This window comes from Eretmochelys imbricata, chromosome 24, assembly GCF_965152235.1.
Source record: "Eretmochelys imbricata isolate rEreImb1 chromosome 24, rEreImb1.hap1, whole genome shotgun sequence".
NCBI classification, from domain to species: Eukaryota; Metazoa; Chordata; order Testudines; family Cheloniidae; genus Eretmochelys; species Eretmochelys imbricata.
This window is the reverse complement of record NC_135595.1, coordinates 10492120-10510405: the sequence shown is the minus strand read 5'-3', so window position 1 is coordinate 10510405 and position 18286 is coordinate 10492120. Positions and strand designations below refer to the sequence as shown.

At 54.0% G+C, this 18286-nt stretch overlaps 1 protein-coding gene across 1 annotated transcript in view; it reads right to left on the bottom strand.

Annotated features, from left to right (window-relative positions):
* CASQ1 (calsequestrin 1) overlaps positions 1-8561 on the bottom strand; it is a 36404-nt gene extending 27843 nt beyond the window's left edge. Inside the window, exon 1 of the mRNA XM_077841118.1 lies at positions 8322-8561. Within this exon, the coding sequence (XP_077697244.1) occupies positions 8322-8561 (240 nt within the window). The remainder of the gene's footprint in view (positions 1-8321) is intronic.
* Positions 8562-18286: the final 9725 nt, after the last annotated feature.

Genomic DNA, 18286 nt, shown 5'->3' with positions numbered 1-18286 from the left:
GGGAAGGGAAGAAAAATGCCTATCCTGCCGAAACTGGAGGGTAATTTTACAGAGGTGGACTGTGTTTCTTTGGCCAGGACACTAGGGCTAACACTCTGACTCCAGGGATCAGTGCCACGGGCTCTGTACTGAGCACTGTGGTTCTGTCTCATCCCAAAGCTGGGGTCTCCCTGCAGTGCAGCGCCCACTAGCATGGCATGGGCACATTGGTCATTACTGAGTCTATGTGCTCCCTGCTGAGTCACCCACTCTTCTCCGTGCAGCACAATACCCGTAGCACTGTGCCAGGAAACTGGGGCCAGGATGGAGCCAGAGGGGGAGAGCGCCCCCTAGCACTGCGCTAGGGAACTGGGGCCAGGATGGAGCCAGAGGGGGAGAGCGCCCCCTAGCACTGTGCCAGGAAACTGGGGCCAGGATGGAGCCAGAGGGGGAGAGCGCCCCCTAGCACTGCGCTAGGGAACTGGGGCCAGGATGGAGCCAGAGGGGGAGAGCGCCCCCTAGCACTGTGCCAGGAAACTGGGGCCAGGATGGAGCCAGAGGGGGAGAGCGCCCCCTAGCACTGCGCTAGGGAACTGGGGCCAGGATGGAGCCAGAGGGGGAGAGCGCCCCCTAGCACTGCGCTAGGGAACTGGGGCCAGGATGGAGCCAGAGGGGGAGAGCGCCCCCTAGCACTGCGCTAGGGAACTGGGGCTAGGACAGACCCAGAGGGGAGAGCGCCTCCTAGCGCACCCGCCACCTGCACATAGAAACACAAGACATGGTGACCCACACAAACACACAATACACTCACTGACTCATGCTCACCCCCCCTTACAGACACACAACATACACATAGGCACACAGCACGTGCTCACCCACACAAACACACAACACACACATAGACATACAATACATACTCACCCACACAAACACACAACACGCTCACTAACACACAACACACACAACACATGCTCACCCACACAAACACACAATACACAGACACACACAGAGACACACAACACCCGCTCACACAGGCACACACTACACTTGTGCCCACAGATGCACAACACACACAGAGAACTACAACACATGCTCACCCACACAAACAACGCACTCCCCGACACACAGACACACAACATGCACATAGATACAGAACACACGTTCACCACACAAACACACAATACACACGGACACACAACACACGCTCACCCACACAGACACACAACACATGGTCATCCACACAAACACACTATACATTCACCCCACCACACACAACACAAACACATAGACACACAACGCACATAGACACACATGTCCATTGACACTTGAGTCCACTCATACTTACATAGACACAAGACACACACCAACACACACAGATACAAACATTTCAGTCAAAACTGGTGCTACTCCTGTGCCAAAAAACAACCCACTGAAATTTGGAAATGACAGTTTCTCATATTTTGACAAAAAAAACCATTTGATCCTGTTCAGAACCCCCCACGTGCTTTTGAAGACAAAACAGCCGCAGCGAGGAAACCCGGTGAAATATGACAAAGTTTCCAGTCTGCTGACACAATAATTTCCACAGCTCTGGTGCCTACGCTACTTCTAGCCAATAAAGCGAGCGTACTGTCATACAGAGCGTAGTGACGAATGATCCGTTTAAAATGTCCCATGATAGGAGACCGAGCAGGACGCGTCAGGAAATGAAAAGGCTGGTGGAGGGCAGCCTGCAGAACTTGACACGCCCTGGTTCTCATGGGGTGACTTTAATTTTCCTGATATCTGCTGGGAGAGCAATACAGCAGTGCATAGACAATCCTGGAAGTTTCTGGAAAGCGTAGGGGACAATTTCCTGGTGCAAGTGCTAGAGGAGCCAACTAGGGGGGCAGCTTTTCTTGACCTGCTGCTCACAAACCGGGAAGAATTAGTGGGGGAAGCAAAAGTGGATGGGAATCTGGGAGGCAGTGACCATGAGATGGTCAAGTTCAGGATCCTGACACAGGGAAGAAAGGTAAGCAGCAGGATACGGACCCTGGACTTCAGGAAAGCAGACTTCGACTCCCTCAGGGAACAGATGGGTAGGATCCCCTGGGGGACTAACATGAAGGGGAAAGGAGTCCAGGAGAGCTGGCTGTATTTCAAGGACTCCCTGTTGAGGTTACAGGGACAAACCATCCCGATGTGTCGAAAGAATAGTAAATATGGCAGGCGACCAGCTTGGCTTAACAGTGAAATCCTAGCGGATCTTAAACATAAAAAAGAAGCTTACAAGAAGTGGAAGGTTGGACATATGACCAGGGAAGAGTATAATACTCTCGGATGATACTAAACTAGGAGGAGTGGTAGATATGGTGGCAGGTAGGGATAGGATACAGAGGGACCTAGACAAATTGGAGGATTGGGCCAAAAGAAATCTGATGAGGTTCAATAAGGATAAGTGCAGAGTCCTGCACTTAGGACGGAAGAACCCAACGCACAGCTACAGACTAGGGACCGAATGGCTAGGCAGCAGTTCTGCGGAAAAGGACCTAGGGGTGACAGTGGACGAGAAGCTGGATATGAGTCAGCAGTGTGCCCTTGTTGCCAAGAAGGCCAATGGCATTTTGGGATGTATAAGTAGGGGCATAGCGAGCAAATCGAGGGACATGATCGTCCCCCTCTATTCGACATTGGTGAGGCCTCATCTGGAGTACTGTGTCCAGTTTTGGGCCCCACACTACAAGAAGGATGTGGAGAAATTGGAGAGAGTCCAGCGAAGGGCAATAAAAATGATTAGGGGTCTGGAACACATGACTTATGAGGAGAGGATGAGGGAACTGGGATTGTTTAGTCTGCAGAAGAGAAGAATGAGGGGGGATTTGATAGCTGTTTTCAACTACCTGAGAGGTGGTTCCAGAGAGGATGGTTCTAGACTATTCTCAGTGGTAGAAGAGGACAGGACAAGGAGTAATGGTCTCAAGTTGAAGTGGGGGAGGTTTAGGTTGGATATTAGGAAAAACTTTTTCACTAGGAGGATGGTGAAACACTAGAATGCGTTACCTAGGGAGGTGGTAGAATCTCCTTCCTTAGAAGTTTTTAAGGTCAGGCTTGACAAAGCCCTGGCTGGGATGATTTAATTGGGGATTGGTCCTGCTTTGAGCAGGAGGTTGGACTAGATGACCTCCTGAGGTCCCTTCCAACCCTGATATTCTATGATTCTATGATTCTATGGAGATAATCTTTGGTACTCCCTGCTTCTGGGTGTCCGAGAGGGGAAGGCTACAGCTGCATTTCAAGAATGGCTCCGTCATTTTCTTAGAAGTTCTTTTGCTCAGCCTGCTAATTTGAGGCCTGGCCCAAAGCCTGTTGAACCAAAGGGCCTTCCCTGTGCTGTCACTGAATCCGGCCCGTATTGCTGGAGGTGAGGCAGGATTTTCAAGGCTCAGCACCAGTGGGATGCTGCCACCGGATGCCTGAGTCCAAGTGGTCCAAACATGGTGAGGGGAGGGAGGAGCTGGAATCTGAGCCCGGATTGGAATCCTGATTCTACGGTTTGTCTGTAACAATAGAATGGGCTGGACCAAAATCAAGGATCGAACCAGTAACTCGTCCAGACACAAAGGGGCTCTGGAGCTGAACTAGGAGAGCCAGGCCCATCTGTACAGTATCATTTATGGGGGGGATTTTCAGAAGCCCTCAGTGTTGGCCTGACCCTGCTCCCAGTGACGTCCATGGCGTCGGCCCAACCCTTCTCCCTTAATGTCCCATTGGTAAATCTCCCTGCTTACGTCAATGGAAGCAGCATTAGGAGAATACTGAGTGTTCCTGGAAAATCCACCCTGCCTGCCTCCAGTGCCCCAATCCAAGCAGCCATGCAGCCCTTCGCAAACATTAATTATGCCCCATGAATTCGAGTCTCGGTGACAGGTGAAGGAGAACAGCCCTGAGCGGCAGGCCCTGGGGACAGTGAAGGGGGGTAGGGCTGATGTCTTTTGCACTGTGCCGCTGCCTCACAGAACTTTGACCCAGAAGCAGGAGCAAGGCCCCATGGCTGGGGCGTAGTCAGAGGGAAAGGTCTGATAGCTAAGCTCCGAGCCATACCTTCTGCCTCAGCCCTGCCCTGGAGGGATGGCAGGGGAGTTGGGTCTCTGTGGCCTAGTCAGTCCTTAGTGCGGGCCAGAAGCAGGAGGCACTGAAGATCCTGTGAGAGACCCTGCACTGGTGAGAGGTTTGCAGCTGGAGACATTTGGATGGCACATAAGCAGCATCAGGTTCTCATCTCAGCTGGATCTTCCAAGCATTCTCTGGTCCCACTCGTAGCTAGGATCATTCAGAGAGAGCCAGGAAAGCTGAGCACCAAGGGGTCAGCTGGATCCCTCCAGAGGGGAGGGCACGTAGCCAAAGTAGCTCCAGTGAGAGCTGTGCAGGACAGAAGTGCACCCTGGAGATGGATGGCCAGGACTCAGCTCCCTTCTCTGCCATTCTTGGGCTCCCCATCCAGCAGCCATTGCTATTGCCTGTCCCCGGAGTGGTCCCTCCTCCCTGTGGTGGCCCTGGGCAATGTGACATCTCTGCAGCAGGTCCCAGGCACTAACTCAATCATGATCTCCCATTCCTGGCTGAAAGCTGCTCCCGCGGGCAAGTGTCTTGTTGGCCTGGTCCTGCAAGACCCAAGGGACCCTTGTTAAGCCCATGGCAAGAGCTGATTCTCCCACAGAGCCTCTCCACCTGACACAATACCTCCATAACACACCTCCAAAACCTGGCAACAGCCTGCAAACTGTACAACACCCCTCCCTCTCAGAGCGAACAACCACTGAGCTAATTACCCTCCGGCCACAGGGCTTCATAGGAAACCACTCGGCTCACCAAACATGCTGCAACCTACTCCTCCTGGGACTCGTGCAGTTAAAGAGCAGGATATAATTAGACCTGTGGTAAGTTCAGAGATATAAATACATTGCACAGTTGATGCAAGACTAGGCAGAAGAGGGTGCTCATGGAAGGTGTTAGATTGGCAGCTGTGGGGTGCCGAGGCCTGTGTCTCCCCACACGTCAAGGGCCGTATGGGCAGCTTTGCCCCTATGGCTCTGCCACAGGACCCTGCCCCTGACTTGGAGGAGTCCAATATATAGGGCCATTATGGTAGCATCTAGAGCTGCCAGCGAAGGTCAGTGCCCCAGTGTGCGGGGCGGTGCCCATCGACAGAGTGAGATACAGTCCCTGCCCCACAGAGCTCACAGACTGGCAAAGGGAGGGAGTGAAAAGAGAGGGGTGTGTGTGTGACATCACACAGGAATAGCGCCCAGGTTTTGCAGCTCCCAGCCTTGTGCCCTGTTCACTAGTGCACCCCACCTCTCTGCTGGGCTGGGGCCACTGTGGGAGGGATTTTGTGCTGTGGGCATCTGAAAAGAGTCCCATTTCACACCAGCCAAAAGGCCACCAAGAAGCTCCATTCAGTCAGTGCCACCCTGGGCTGAGTGACCTAGAGGTGAAAGGCTCCAGGCCCCATAATGAGTCCCTCAAGCTGTCCTGTCCTTCTGTGGACCAGAGATGGACCCGCGCTGCAGTGATGGACTCAGGATCTGGCCCAGCCCAGCGGATGGGCTTGCTCAGAACTGAGGTCCGGGGAGAGGGGTCTGCATTCAAACCCTCTACCAGACCAGAGGGCGATAAACATCGCTCAGACTCGACCCCCACGGAGCCGTGTCCCAACTCAGCTCAGCCAGCTGGGGCCACGCTGAGCTAGGCTCTGTAGTGTGGTCATCAACCACTTCCCCTGGCTGCTTAATCCAGTCCCGGACTTCGCAGCGATGTAGGCAGCACAGGCTGGGAAGCCTGAGAGACCTGAGAGTCTCTGTGTGTGTCCAGCGGCCCCAGTGTGTTCTCCTCGCAGACACACATCGCAGGAAGGCAGTGGAACAAACTCCCCTCAGCACAGCAAGCAGAGAACAGACTCTGGAGGGGGCCAGCACCACCTTTTGTCTCCTCCCTCCCCAGGTCACCCATCACCTGCCCTTCTGGGCCCCAGCTGAAGGCAGTTTCCTCTGGTTGGGTGCAAGGCTGGATGCAGAAACCTCAAGCTCTTCTGATCACCCCTTCCTCATGGAGAAGGCCCTGGGCTACAAAATCCACTTTGTACATGACTCTCCCCTGAACACATCTATCTATCCTCATACACCCCTCTATCTATCTATCTGTAACACCAACAGACCGTGATGGAACAGACCATTCACAAGCACATTGCACTGGCCACATCTGCGGAGAACAGTGGCCCCTCTTAGCCTTGTAGCCCCACTCCTGCCATACTGAAATGCATCAGTGGTCCATTTAGTAAAGCATCCTGGCTCTTGGCCTATTGGAAGACGCCAATGGTCCATCTTGTCTGATATTGTGTCTCATGCCATACACTCTAACAGCCTAGCAATCCATAAGCTGACTCCTGTCTTAGTGGCTCAGACGCATGGCTCATTTAGACCCATCTACAACACGGCAGATGCAGGATGCATGAGAGGAAAGCACAAAAAAATTGCACCAAACTGTGCACCATCTCTTGAACCAACTCTTGCCGTTGATTCTGTTTCAGGGTGGGCTGCTGGCCTGAGGCGACAGCAGTCACACATCCTCCCAGCGCTCTTGCTGCAGACTGAGGATCCAGTGGGACACTATTCCAGGAGGCAAGCCTTCCAGGGCAGGGGTGTGTGTGTGTGCGGGGGGGGGGGGCGAGGGGTGGGCCAGGCTGCACCTCATTCCTGCACCCATCCCAAGTTTGGAAGCTGCACATGTAGAGCCTTCTTCTGGGAATGGTTCATAGACCCAGAGAGGCACCCACGGCTGAGCGCCAGCTGGTGAAACCCAACCCTCCCTAGGAGAACGCCCCCTCCTAGTTCAGTGCATAATGTACAGAGACTGCTGTCCTTCCACATGCACATGCACTGGGCTCCTCATGTCCCTATTCGCCCCTATAAAAATACGACAGTAAAGGTCTCCAAAGCACTGTAATAGCCTTGCAGTGATATTACAGTGACATGACTAACACTGTAATAATGCAATAGTGACGCCATAGCAACACTTCAATAATACTGTAATAAAACTAGTTACGCTGCAGTGACATTACAATGACATTGTAGTAACTCTGCAATAATATGGTAACAAAGAACACTGGAGTAACACTGTAGTAATACTTGCTAAGCCCTGTAATAACACTGTAATAACACTGTAATAACACAGTAATAACACTGTAATAACAGTGTCACAACATTCTAATGACACTGCAGTACTGTTCCTTTCTTGTCGAATGCAGACTACTGCACTGTTATAGCGGCACTGCGATAATATTGTAATAAAACAGTCGTACCCCTGCTGTCACATTGCAGTAACACTGTAGCATTTCAGGCCTTGCTTTCAAATACTTTGTAAGGGTGACGCACAACTTGACTGCACCAGACATTTCTACTCTCTCCAGATGTTTCAGAATCCGGGGTCTTACATCCTTTCACATTTCTTTCCAAATCGCTTGCCCGGTCAGCATCAATCAATTCAAAAGGGAAATAAATGTCACTGGGTTAAAGTGAATCTCAGTGCCCCCAGAGAGCACAAGACTTGTGCTTGAAGAAAAGCCAGGCACAAATACAGACATACAGTCTGCTAACTGAGGACACGCGCCATAGGCCGGGTCTGCCAGCTGAGCCGGGGTCCTGGGCCAGCTACAGGTGCAATTGTTTGTGTGTTTGTGTGTGGGGGCGTGCCCCTTTATAGTATAGACAGAGGCACTTCTGGGGTGGAAACTTCACATCATGACATGTATTTCAAGGGGTTCTAGACAGAGAAGCTCACTTATAATTACCCTCTTTGGTAGCTTTGTTAACTGGTAGGTGTCACTTTCCCTGTGCCTTGGAACGCGTATGAAACACTCTCACCCCCAGTATTTGAACCTAATGCCAGCTGGCCATTAACAATCCCATGGCTCTTTCTCCCAAGTGCAGACAAGACACAAGAGCCCGGGGCCACATTCCAGCCAGGGGAACAATTACTTTCATTGGCCTCCCTAAATTCCACCCCCAGCTCCAGCAGCTTCACCCCCCTGCCCTGCTTCCAGTTGCCACCTTCCACCCCAGAGGCAGCTGTGTTTCAGAGGCAGGCAGAGTGGTCTACATATAGAAAAAGCCCATCAGATCCTATATATGCAGCCAGGGCAGGATTGGCTCACGCATGTATAATCCAGAGCTTGATCCAGTTATGGATCAAAGGTGCTGGGTCCATTTCAAAGGGCTCCAGCCTGGAAAGCATCAACCGTTCATTCTTTCGTTCTTTCTCCCCACCCCTCCTCTCTCCCCGCCCCACCGATCCCCCAACATTACCTCTAAAATCAGCTCCTCCAGCTCGAACTGCTTCTGCGAGGCCTTGTCGTCGCCCACCGGCTCATGGTAGAGCAGAGCTAGCACGCTGAACTTCTTCAGCACCGACTTGTAGTTCTTGGCATTGACGTCGACAACGCGGTCGATGCCATCGTACTCGGGGAAATCCAGCCCTTCCTGGCCCTGGCCCCCATGGCTCACCGCAGCCAGCAGCAGCACCAGCAGCAGCCCGAACCACTTCATCCCGATGCGGGGCAGGTCCGGCGGAGAATTAAAGATGCTCCGGATGGCAGTTCCCAGTGGGGGAAATGGTCGTCTTTCCTGCCCCCTCCCCCTGCGCAGGAAAAAAAAAGTGGCCCTGAAGCTCCCCTCTCTCTTTCTTTCCCTCCTGTCTTGTCCCCTTGCTCCTCTGGCCTGCTGTCCGGCTCTCTTTATGGCGGGAGGTGGGCGGGGAACCAGGGTGGGAGGCTGCCGTGGCTCTCAGCTGGCACAGGCTGGTGGCGTCCGAGGGGGCAGCACTGGGGTGGTGACAGCTGAGACGAGGGGCAGGGAGTCTCAAAAGCAAAGAAGAAAAGAGACAGGGAGGGTATAAAAAAGGCTTGTGGAGGGGGAGGGTCCAGGGGGGAGGGCTGTCATATCCCATGCAACCTGGCCCCACCTGCAGCAGCCCACCCCTTCACTCCCTGACTATATATGTATATGGCAGACGTACAGCCTTATATACAGGCAACAGTTTCATGCCTTCATGCCGCCAGCTGGCTACCCCTACCCCCTCGCCAACCCCCCACCAAGACCCACGTTAACGCAGAAAAAAAATGAGGGTGGGGTGGGGTGGATAGAGTTTCTCCTTTTGATCCTTCTCTCCCCTCTCTGTCTCTCTCTCCCCCCTCTTCTCCCAGCCCCCTTTCCTCCTCCAGTCCAACTTGATGGTATCTTGATCACCATATTAAGAAAGGAAAAAGGAGACAAGACAGGGAGGCTGGCGGGGGGGGGGGGGTGAGGGAAGAAGGGGAGGCTAAAAATAAGATGAGATGAGTCGGAGGTAAATGAAGATGGGGCTTGTGCGGATGGTGGGTAATTAGAGAGAGCGGTGGGTGGGGGGGGCCAAGGAGGGGGGAAATGCTACATGGCCCAGTCTGGAGAATCTCGGGGGCTCTTGAGTGACATGGGGGAGAGGTGGCAGAGGGTGGGGTGGACGTGGGTGGGGATTGGGCTCTGATCATTTCCGTTCATTGTCTCCAGCGCCCACAGGGGCCCCTCATCCTTGCTGCGTGTGACATCCAGGCGGTGGTAACGGAGACACTGAGCCGTCGCTGCCAGATTCCCAGGCCATGGGCGCTGGAAAGGGATTCTGCTCATTCAAGAGCATGAGGCTTTCAAATGAGCCTGCCAGCCCGCGGATTGACTGCATGGGCGGCATCCGTGTGGGATAGACCACAGTAGAGTTCAGACCCCACTGAATGGCAGCCAGCTCTAGCTAGGATCTGTATGGAAGGGAGGTCAGGTCACTATTCGGCCAGCCTCTCCCAGCAGGGGGCACAGTGGGAAGTGGGGTGGAGCCCTGGCTATAGGGGGAGCTCCCAGCTACTCCAGCCCCAGCCTCTCCCAGCAGGGGGCACTGTGGGGAGCGGGGCAGGAGCACTGGCTATGGGGGGAAGCTCCTGGCTACTCCAGCCCCAGCGTCTCCCAGCAAGAAGCGCTAGAGGAAGCAGGACAGGAGGACTGGTTGCCAGGGGAGACCTCTGTATACAAACACCATATACATTTGGGGATCCATTTTCGAAGCTGTTTTGAAAGCCATTTTGCCAGGTAAAAAAATTGCTTTACTTGGAAAGATCCCAGCAATCCTGGTCCCTCAGCGAGCTTGGATGCTCACAGTATAGGTGGCCAGATTCCATGGTGATGGGCAGGGGAACTGAACCAGGACAGAAGAGGTCAGAGAATTTAGAATAGGCCTCTGCTGCACAGTATTGTGACACTGTGACAGTTTAAAATGAACCCAAAGGTGTTTCCAGGGGAGCGTGCTCTAGTGGTTACACACCAGCCCCTCTCCCCACTTTGCATCTCTTCTCCCTTCCCCCTCCTGATCTTCACCCCTCTCAATCATTCCAGTTACATTCTCCCTCCCTCCCCTCCACACTGTTTGGGCCAGCAGGGAGGCATTGAGAGCACAGGAGAGACAGGCTCCATGCTCTCCATTCAACCTGCCTCCACTAACACCTGGGAGGAGCAATGGCAGGGAAAGTCCTTTGTGGGGATGGCACGTGCACAGCTTGGAGCTGAGAGGGGCTGGAGCATGCTCAGTGAGGCTGGAATTTTCAGCAATTTCAGCTGCCAAACTCTAACCAAGCTCTACTGAGCATGTGCAAACTGAGTCTGAATGAGTCTGGATTCAGAGCAGGGTTGGGATGGGAAAGAATATCTTGAGCCACACGGCAGGGGGAAGTTAAAAAGAACAATTGAACAGCTACCCATTCAATGAGCACCTTCCATGCAGCACACTGAACTAGGCAGGGGTCCTGTGGCCAAAATAGCAGGTGATCCTGTAATGAATGACTGTCTCATAATGCATTTGCACAAGGGGGCTGAATTCAGGTCGCATGGGCCACCTTCATGAATTCTCTAACTTTGGAGTGCTTGACTTTGGCACCTGGATGCTCTTTTAGCTTTGAATGGAATATGTACAGCAGCTGCAACTAGGTCTCTCAACCCACCACCACAACACGCAGCCCCTCCCATTTAGTGGTAGGAATCGCTGGGGGATTTGAGGGCGACATTGGTTCTGCACCCACTGCCTAGGGGCCTCTTGCACCATAGTCCTGGCGCACATCCACTGGAGTTGGTCTGTGCCAGAGAAATAACCCTAATTAGGAACACACCCCAGTTCATAGAATCATAGGACTGGAGGGGACCTCGAGAGGTCATCCAGTCCAGTGCCCTGCACTCATGGCAGGACTAAGTATTATCTAGACCATCCCTGACAGGTGTTTGTCTAACCTGCTCTTAAAATCTCCAATGATGGAGATTCCACAACATCCATAGTTAATTTATTCCAGTGCTGACCACCCTAACAGTTAGGAAGTTTTTCCTAATGTTCAACCTAAACCGTCCTTGCTGCAATTTAAGCCCATTGCCTCTTGTCCTAACCTCAGGGGATAAGAAGAACAATTTTTCTCCCTCTTCCTTGTAACAACCTTTTATGTACTTGAAAACTGTTATCATGTCCCCTCTCAGTCTTCTCTTCTCTGGACTAAACAAGACCAATTTTTTCAATCGTCCCTCATGGGTCATGTTTTCTAGACTTTCATCATTTTGTTGCTCTTCTCTGGACTTTCTCCAGTTTGTCCACATCTTTCCTGAAATGTGGCGCCCAGAACTGGACACAATACTCCAGTTGAGGCCTAATCAGTGCGGAATAGAGTGGAAGAATTACTTCTTGTGTCTTGCTTACAACACTCCTGCTAATACAGCCCAGAATGATGTTTGCTTTTTTTGCAAGTGTTACAGTGTTGACTCATATTTAGCTTGTGATCCACTATGACCCCCAGATCCCTTTCTGCAGTACTCCTTCCTAGGCATTCATTTCCCATTTTGGATGTGTATGGTACAATATGCATTTTTCATGCCGCTTAAAGAGATGCTTCAGCACGCTCAGCCCCAAGGGGAGGGTTTCACCCTCTGGGGATGTTCAGAATTGGATCTGAACATTGGAGCCAGCCCCCAGTCTGCAATGGGGCCTAGAAACCCGTGTGCAAAGAATCCGAAGCTTGGAGAGTGCGGCCAATTGCGGAGTTATAGCAGAGGGAGCAAGAGGAGCGGCCGGGGTGGGGTGGGGGGGGCGCTTGTGGGCAAGTCCTGTTTCCACTAAAGTCAACAGCAACCCCCCCCCACCCCCAACCTCAGAAGAGGCCCATAGGATGGTGGCAAAGAAACCTAAGGGGGTTGGTGTCTTGTGGGGGAGGAAGGCAGAACAACGGTTGAGGCACTGCCCACCAAGGAAAGCAGGGGGTGGGAAGCTGACTAATTCACCAGGCCCAGCTCTGGTCAGCTCTGAGGTGATACCAGATTGTCCCTGGTGTAACTGAGATCAGAATCCGGCCCTGACCCCATTGCAGTCAGTGGGTGTCTCCAAATTGACCCCGGTTAAACAAGATCGGAAAGTACCCACCTTCTTTAAAATGGTTAAGTGTCCAGCGCAGCCCACCTGGCACCAGGGTTCTGAGCATCTACTGTCCCAATCTGATGCCCCAAGTTTGACAAGGTGACCCCGTGGCCTGGGGACAGCCAGCAGCAGCCACTCCAGGCTGCCTGCATGTGCCTCTGGGGCAGGGGCTAGTTCTGAGTGGAAAAGCTCGGGCCACTTCTCTGTACGATTGACTGATGAGCCTGGGCACTTCAAACACCCCCTGTCCTCGCTCTGAGGCCAGCCACGGAGCTGTGTCCTTGCAGAGCCAGCAAGAATGGGGCTGGGGTGGGAAGGGAAGGAGCGAGGTGTGTGTTTCGGGATGGGGGTTAGACGATTTTGACACATACTTCCCCATCCGTATCGTGTAACAGCTGGGATTGCTGACCAAAAAAAAGGAATCAGGGTCAAAGGCAAAGTGGTTCATGTAACTCAAACCAGGCCATCGCTGGGGGGCAAGGCAGGGGGCAGCTGGCACAGTATTGCTCACGGGATGAGTAATGGGAGATGAAGCCTGGCACTACCTGGATACAGCTCCAGGGTGGGGACCAACCATGGTTTCCGCTTGATGGCTGCTTGGGAGCTGGAGTGTCATGAGTTGGGCAGATCTCAGGCCTCCGGGTGGGTCTGTGTTTTTCAAAGTGTAATTGTGGATAGAGAGGCCAGAGACCGAGTGTGCCACGGACACTGAGCTCCTGCCCCAGGGGTCCCTCCAGGGCAGGGCTGACGCGCTAGTAGCAGACTGCACCCAGGGATCCACAGATTTCATGAGACCACCAGGCCACCTGTCCATCCCAGGGCATCCTAGAGCACCCATCCCCATCCCCTCTGGGCTGCTGGCCCAGCCGAGAGACATGGGCAATCTCAGAAGCTCTGGTGGGTGGGAGCACCCAGAGATTTGGATGCTTCTCTGAACTCTCCGGTCCTGTCTGATCCCAGGAACGGCTCATGGCCCAGGACTCCACTGACTTCAGCAGGACTCGTAGGGGCTCTGGCCCTCCTGGGAGAAGGCCTGCCCCATGGGGATCATAGGGGAGCAAGAATCCTGCTGTGGTTTGCACTTCCTGGGAAGCAGGATGTCTCCATACCAACAGATATTAAGCTGGCATATCAACAGACATTAAGCTGGCGTCAGCCAGGGCGGCTTTATTGAAGTCAGCAGGGTGACACCGATTTACACCAGTCAAGGATCTGGCCCTAGGAAAGGACCAAAGCTGCAGATAGGATGCAGGAATCCTGACTCTCAGCTCCTTTGTTCTAACCACTGGCCCTCATTCCCCTCCCTCCCCACGACAGTGCTGAAGCCTTATCAAGGCTGGGCTGCTTGTGGCTGGCCAGGGGCCTGGGAAGGTTTCTTGGACTCTCCTGCCCCTTGGAAAAGTGCCGGGGAGTCGGTGGAAATCTACTCTGATTATGAGGAGGTCAGCACATGCCAGAGGGAGGGAGTAACCGGATCGCCCCGCAGATTAGATGGGGATCGGTGGCCAGGCATTCCGAGAGGAACTGCAGGGACTTGCAGTGCAGAGATCTCGTGGGTGTGCTCCGGTGTGGGGAGGCCCCACTTGTTCCCTCGGCGTTACAGGGCTTTGTTCCCCAGCTGGGTGGGTGCGGTATCCCTGTGCCCCTGCACGGGCATGGTGCCTCCTCCCACAAAAGGAGGCAGGACCAGCTTGGAGGTGGAAGCCCGACTCTTCTGGTGTCAGGGCCATGGGGTCACTCTGGCGGGGGAGGCAGGAGAACGTCTGCCATGTGCTTTGAGATCCTGACCTGAGAGGCCCAGCTGGGGCACAGTCCTGCCTTGGATCAGGTTCCACTGCCCTGGCACCAGGTGCTGGGCACTGAGCTATGCAGGCCCAGGTGGGGCTATGGGCTGCATGGGCCAGGTCCAAGGACAATAGACAGTTGGGATGCTGTAGGCTGTCCCAGGGTGATGCCTTTCCACCTGAGCACAGACTCAGAGCCCTTGCGGGGGTGGGGGCTGTGCTACCAACTTCCACACGAGCTAGGAATGTGAGAGCCAGCCTCCTAGGGTTCAGTGACGATCCCATGGTTCTTTTCCCAAGAGTGAGGACTGTTCACGCTAATGTCCTGGCCAAACTCCCCCTCCAAGACCCGTCAGTAGTCTCCCAAACCATTGTGCAGCATGGCTGTTAAACAGCTGCTGTGCTCCACCCCAGAAGTGGCTGCATTTCAATGCTGGGCTAAGCCATGCTAATGTTCCATTTGCCAAGGGCAGAGGGATGGAAGCCGCTGTGACCTTTGATGATTATTAGAGTCATTGTTTCTTGCGGGGGGTGGGGGGGAGGATAGCCTTTGGAGAGGGGTCCAGAAGTTTCCCCCAGAGGAAACCTGGCTGAAGCTGTCTCATCCCTGCCCCCACTTCCCTGGGGAGGAGAGAGGGGCTGGTGGCTGGGTTCCGAAGCAGGGCTGATCTGCGTCTCCCTGGGCCCCACAGGTGTTAGCTCTGCCCTCTGGCTGGAGGCGCAGGGCGTCACTGAGCTATTCCGCCTGCTCCCGCCCCAGTTGCCATCCCCTGGCAGAGGCTGTGCGGTGCGTGTGATGGGCGGTGGGCCCTGCCGTGACAGCCAGGCTGGTGACGCAGCCCTGCTGGCTTCATCCCCACAGCGGCAGCAGCCCCGCAGCCAGGAGAGAGGCCATAAATCACAGGCCTAATGCAGGAACTTGGCTAAGCCTCAGCCGCCATCGTCTGGCTGCCAGGCCAGCCAGGGGAGGGACACCTCAGGGGTCAAATGGGCAGCAGACAGACCACCCGAGGGAGGGGAGACCCCAGGGGGACCCTCCCACTCAGCCACAAGCAGCCCATCTTGGATGCAGGATAGGGAGGCATGTGGAAGGAGTGAGGTCTAGGAGTTGGAGGAGGAGTCAGGACTTCGGGGTTCTGTTTCCAGGTTTGGGGGCAGGGAGAGGGAGTCACAATTTGTAGGTTTTATTCAAAGGTCCAGGAGGGACTGTGGCCTAGTGGTTAGAACGAGGGTGGGCCGCACATCAGGACTCCTGGGTTCTTTTCCCTAATTGGGTGCAGGATCTTAGGCCAATCACTTCCTATTGGGGAGCAGGGATGTGCATTTTAGGGGGTTGATCACACTCACCCCCTCCTGTAAAACATTCAGAGAACTAGGGGTGGAAGGGCTGGTGGCTACTTATTTTGCTCATTGATGTCTGCGAGGCACTTTGGGATCCCCACTGCTAGAGAAACCCGAAGTGTGAGGAGGCCCAGAGGCGTCAAGACACGTGCGGGGTGGAGTAGCACTGCTGAGTCCTTGCGGCTGGGCAGAGTCCTGCTGGGTAGCACTGGGAGGCATGTGATTGGATCCCACAACTGAAGAAGCCCAATAGAAATGCAGCACTGGGCACTGGAGTCACCCTGACCTGGTGGGGCTGTCTCTGTTACTGTGATTATTAGGTGTATTACGGTAGCACCCAGAGGCCCCAGGGCCCTGCACAGACACACAGGCCCTGCCCCCATAGAGCTCACATGTAAATAGACACAGGGTGAGAGGGGAAACTGAGGTACAGAATAGGGAAGGAACTTGCCGCAGGGACAGAGCCAGGAATAGACCCCAGCCCAAACCGCTCCGAGAGCTCCTGCCATTGCTAGCACTGAGGAGCTGGCCCTAGGCAAGAACAGTCACAGCAGATTTCTAGCAAAGACCAGTGCAGACAAGATCCCAAGCCCGTCTCCAAGTGCAAACTGGCCATCCATCCATTCACCCCTAGTATCCCTGTCTGGCCATCCATCAATCGCACCCCTTGTAGTTGGAAGAGAGCCTGAGATATAAGTCCTTGTATCAGAGGCCTGGTGTGAGGCCTGAGCTAAAGTAGTGGGCAGGCTTTGCTGATGTAAAGCAAAGTTAGCAAAGTCAGGCCGTGAGGAACCGTCAGGTTCTGCCTGCCTGCAAATTCACAGAATCTGGCAAGCGCAGGGCCGGTCTTGCAGAAACACACATTCCTAAGATGTGCTAGGCACAGAGCACTCACACAAACACATTTCTGAAGTGTGGTACCAGAACATCCCAATATTAAGAATGGTACAAAAACATTTCCCAGGGATAACAGGAACATGCTGACACCTCCTAAAAGATAAGGTCAGGATGACAGTGTAATAAATAGAGATGTTTTGATCAAACCAAGAGATGGGTGATAACTAGCCATGTCCAGAGGGCAGTGCTATGTCTGAGGCCGTACGGACTTGTTTGTATCAGGGTATAAAGAAGTGTCTCAGAGAAAGTATCTTTGTCCAGCTGAGGGGCAAATGGAAAGTCCCACCATTCGCTGAACTGTGTCCATTGTCATGGGCATATATGTCTTAGTATCCTCGTAGAGGATGTGCTCCGTCAACAATAAACCTGGCCTGGTGCCTTTGTACCTTAATGGATCTTGTGGTCATTGGGTGTTTCACTCGAGGTCTGCTGTGCTGGCTGTCTGCGCAGAGCTGAGGCAGCACACAGGGAGAACACACAGACGCAGCCGAACATCTAACACCACCCCTGACTAGCCATCCATCCATCCACCCCTGGTATTCCTGTCTCGCCATCCATCCATCCATCCATCCATCCATCCACTCTTGGTATCCCTGTCTGACCCTCTATCCATCCATCCATCCACCCATCTCTAGTATGCATCAATCTAGCTATCTGTTGCACCCTCCCCTATGGAATGGCCCAAGCTTTCCAAGAGCTGGCAGACTCCCAAGGGGATTACGTGTCCCATATCCCCATACACACCCCTTTATCTGTCTGTCTGTGGCTTTGCCCCCAGGATGAGCTGTGAAGGTGAGCATGCCCCGGTGAAGTGAGGCACCAGACCCAGTCTCGGGGACCCAGGTCTGCTCCCCAAGGACCAGCCCGTGCCTCCTGCTGTATGACCAGCCCGCATCTCGCAGGTGCTGAGAGCCGAGGCTGTGCCATGTGCTGACAGTGCTGCTATGTGCTCCAGGCCCCTGCCTCTCAGGCGCTGTGCTGGCCTGCCTCCCTCCCCATGAACAGAGCAGAGACAGAGGGGCAGTGACTATTGTATGGGGCCAAGGCTGAACAGTCTTAGATTCTCATTTTTATTGCTCAGGGTTTTATGAAGATTTTTGTCTCCTGGAGCAGGGTACTCCTGCTGTCCAACTGAGTCTGTACTGTTTAAACCATTAGAGGAACAGGGGGTGGGGAATCAGGACTCCTGAGTTTTGGCTCTGGGAGGGAAGTGGGGTCTAGTGATTACAGCAGGTGGTGGGGGGGCTGGAAGTCAGGACTCCTGGGTTCTATACTCCTGAGGGAATTCTGCGCCACTGCAGATGCGCAGAATTCATGTCCTCCGCAGATTTATTTGCTTCCCTGCAGAAAAATGACTTTCTGACGGGGAAGCAAAGGGAAGCCACAAGAGTGGTCATACGACTCTCTCCAGCAGTATGTTTTGTGTGCTCAGGGCAGCTGGCAGAGAGGTAAATCACTGTGGGGCAGGAGGCAGGACTAGGGAAGATCCAGCTGGTGGCTCCTACCCAGCCCCGGGCTCAGCTAATAGTCCTGGCTGGGCTGGGGAGGACGGGCTTCCTCTTCCCCTGCACAGAATCCGGGGCTGGGTCAGACCCACCCCCAGATTTCTCCCCAGGCTGAAGGAAGCTCTGAAAACTCCCCCCTCCCTGCCTGCTTCCTGCACCCATCGCTCCTCAGGTGCAGGGGAAGGAATCACTGTATGGGGAGCTGCTCCTCTGTCTGCCTAACCCCCGTGCACCCAGACCCCCTCATACCTAGACTCTCCCACCAAGCCTCACCCCCCC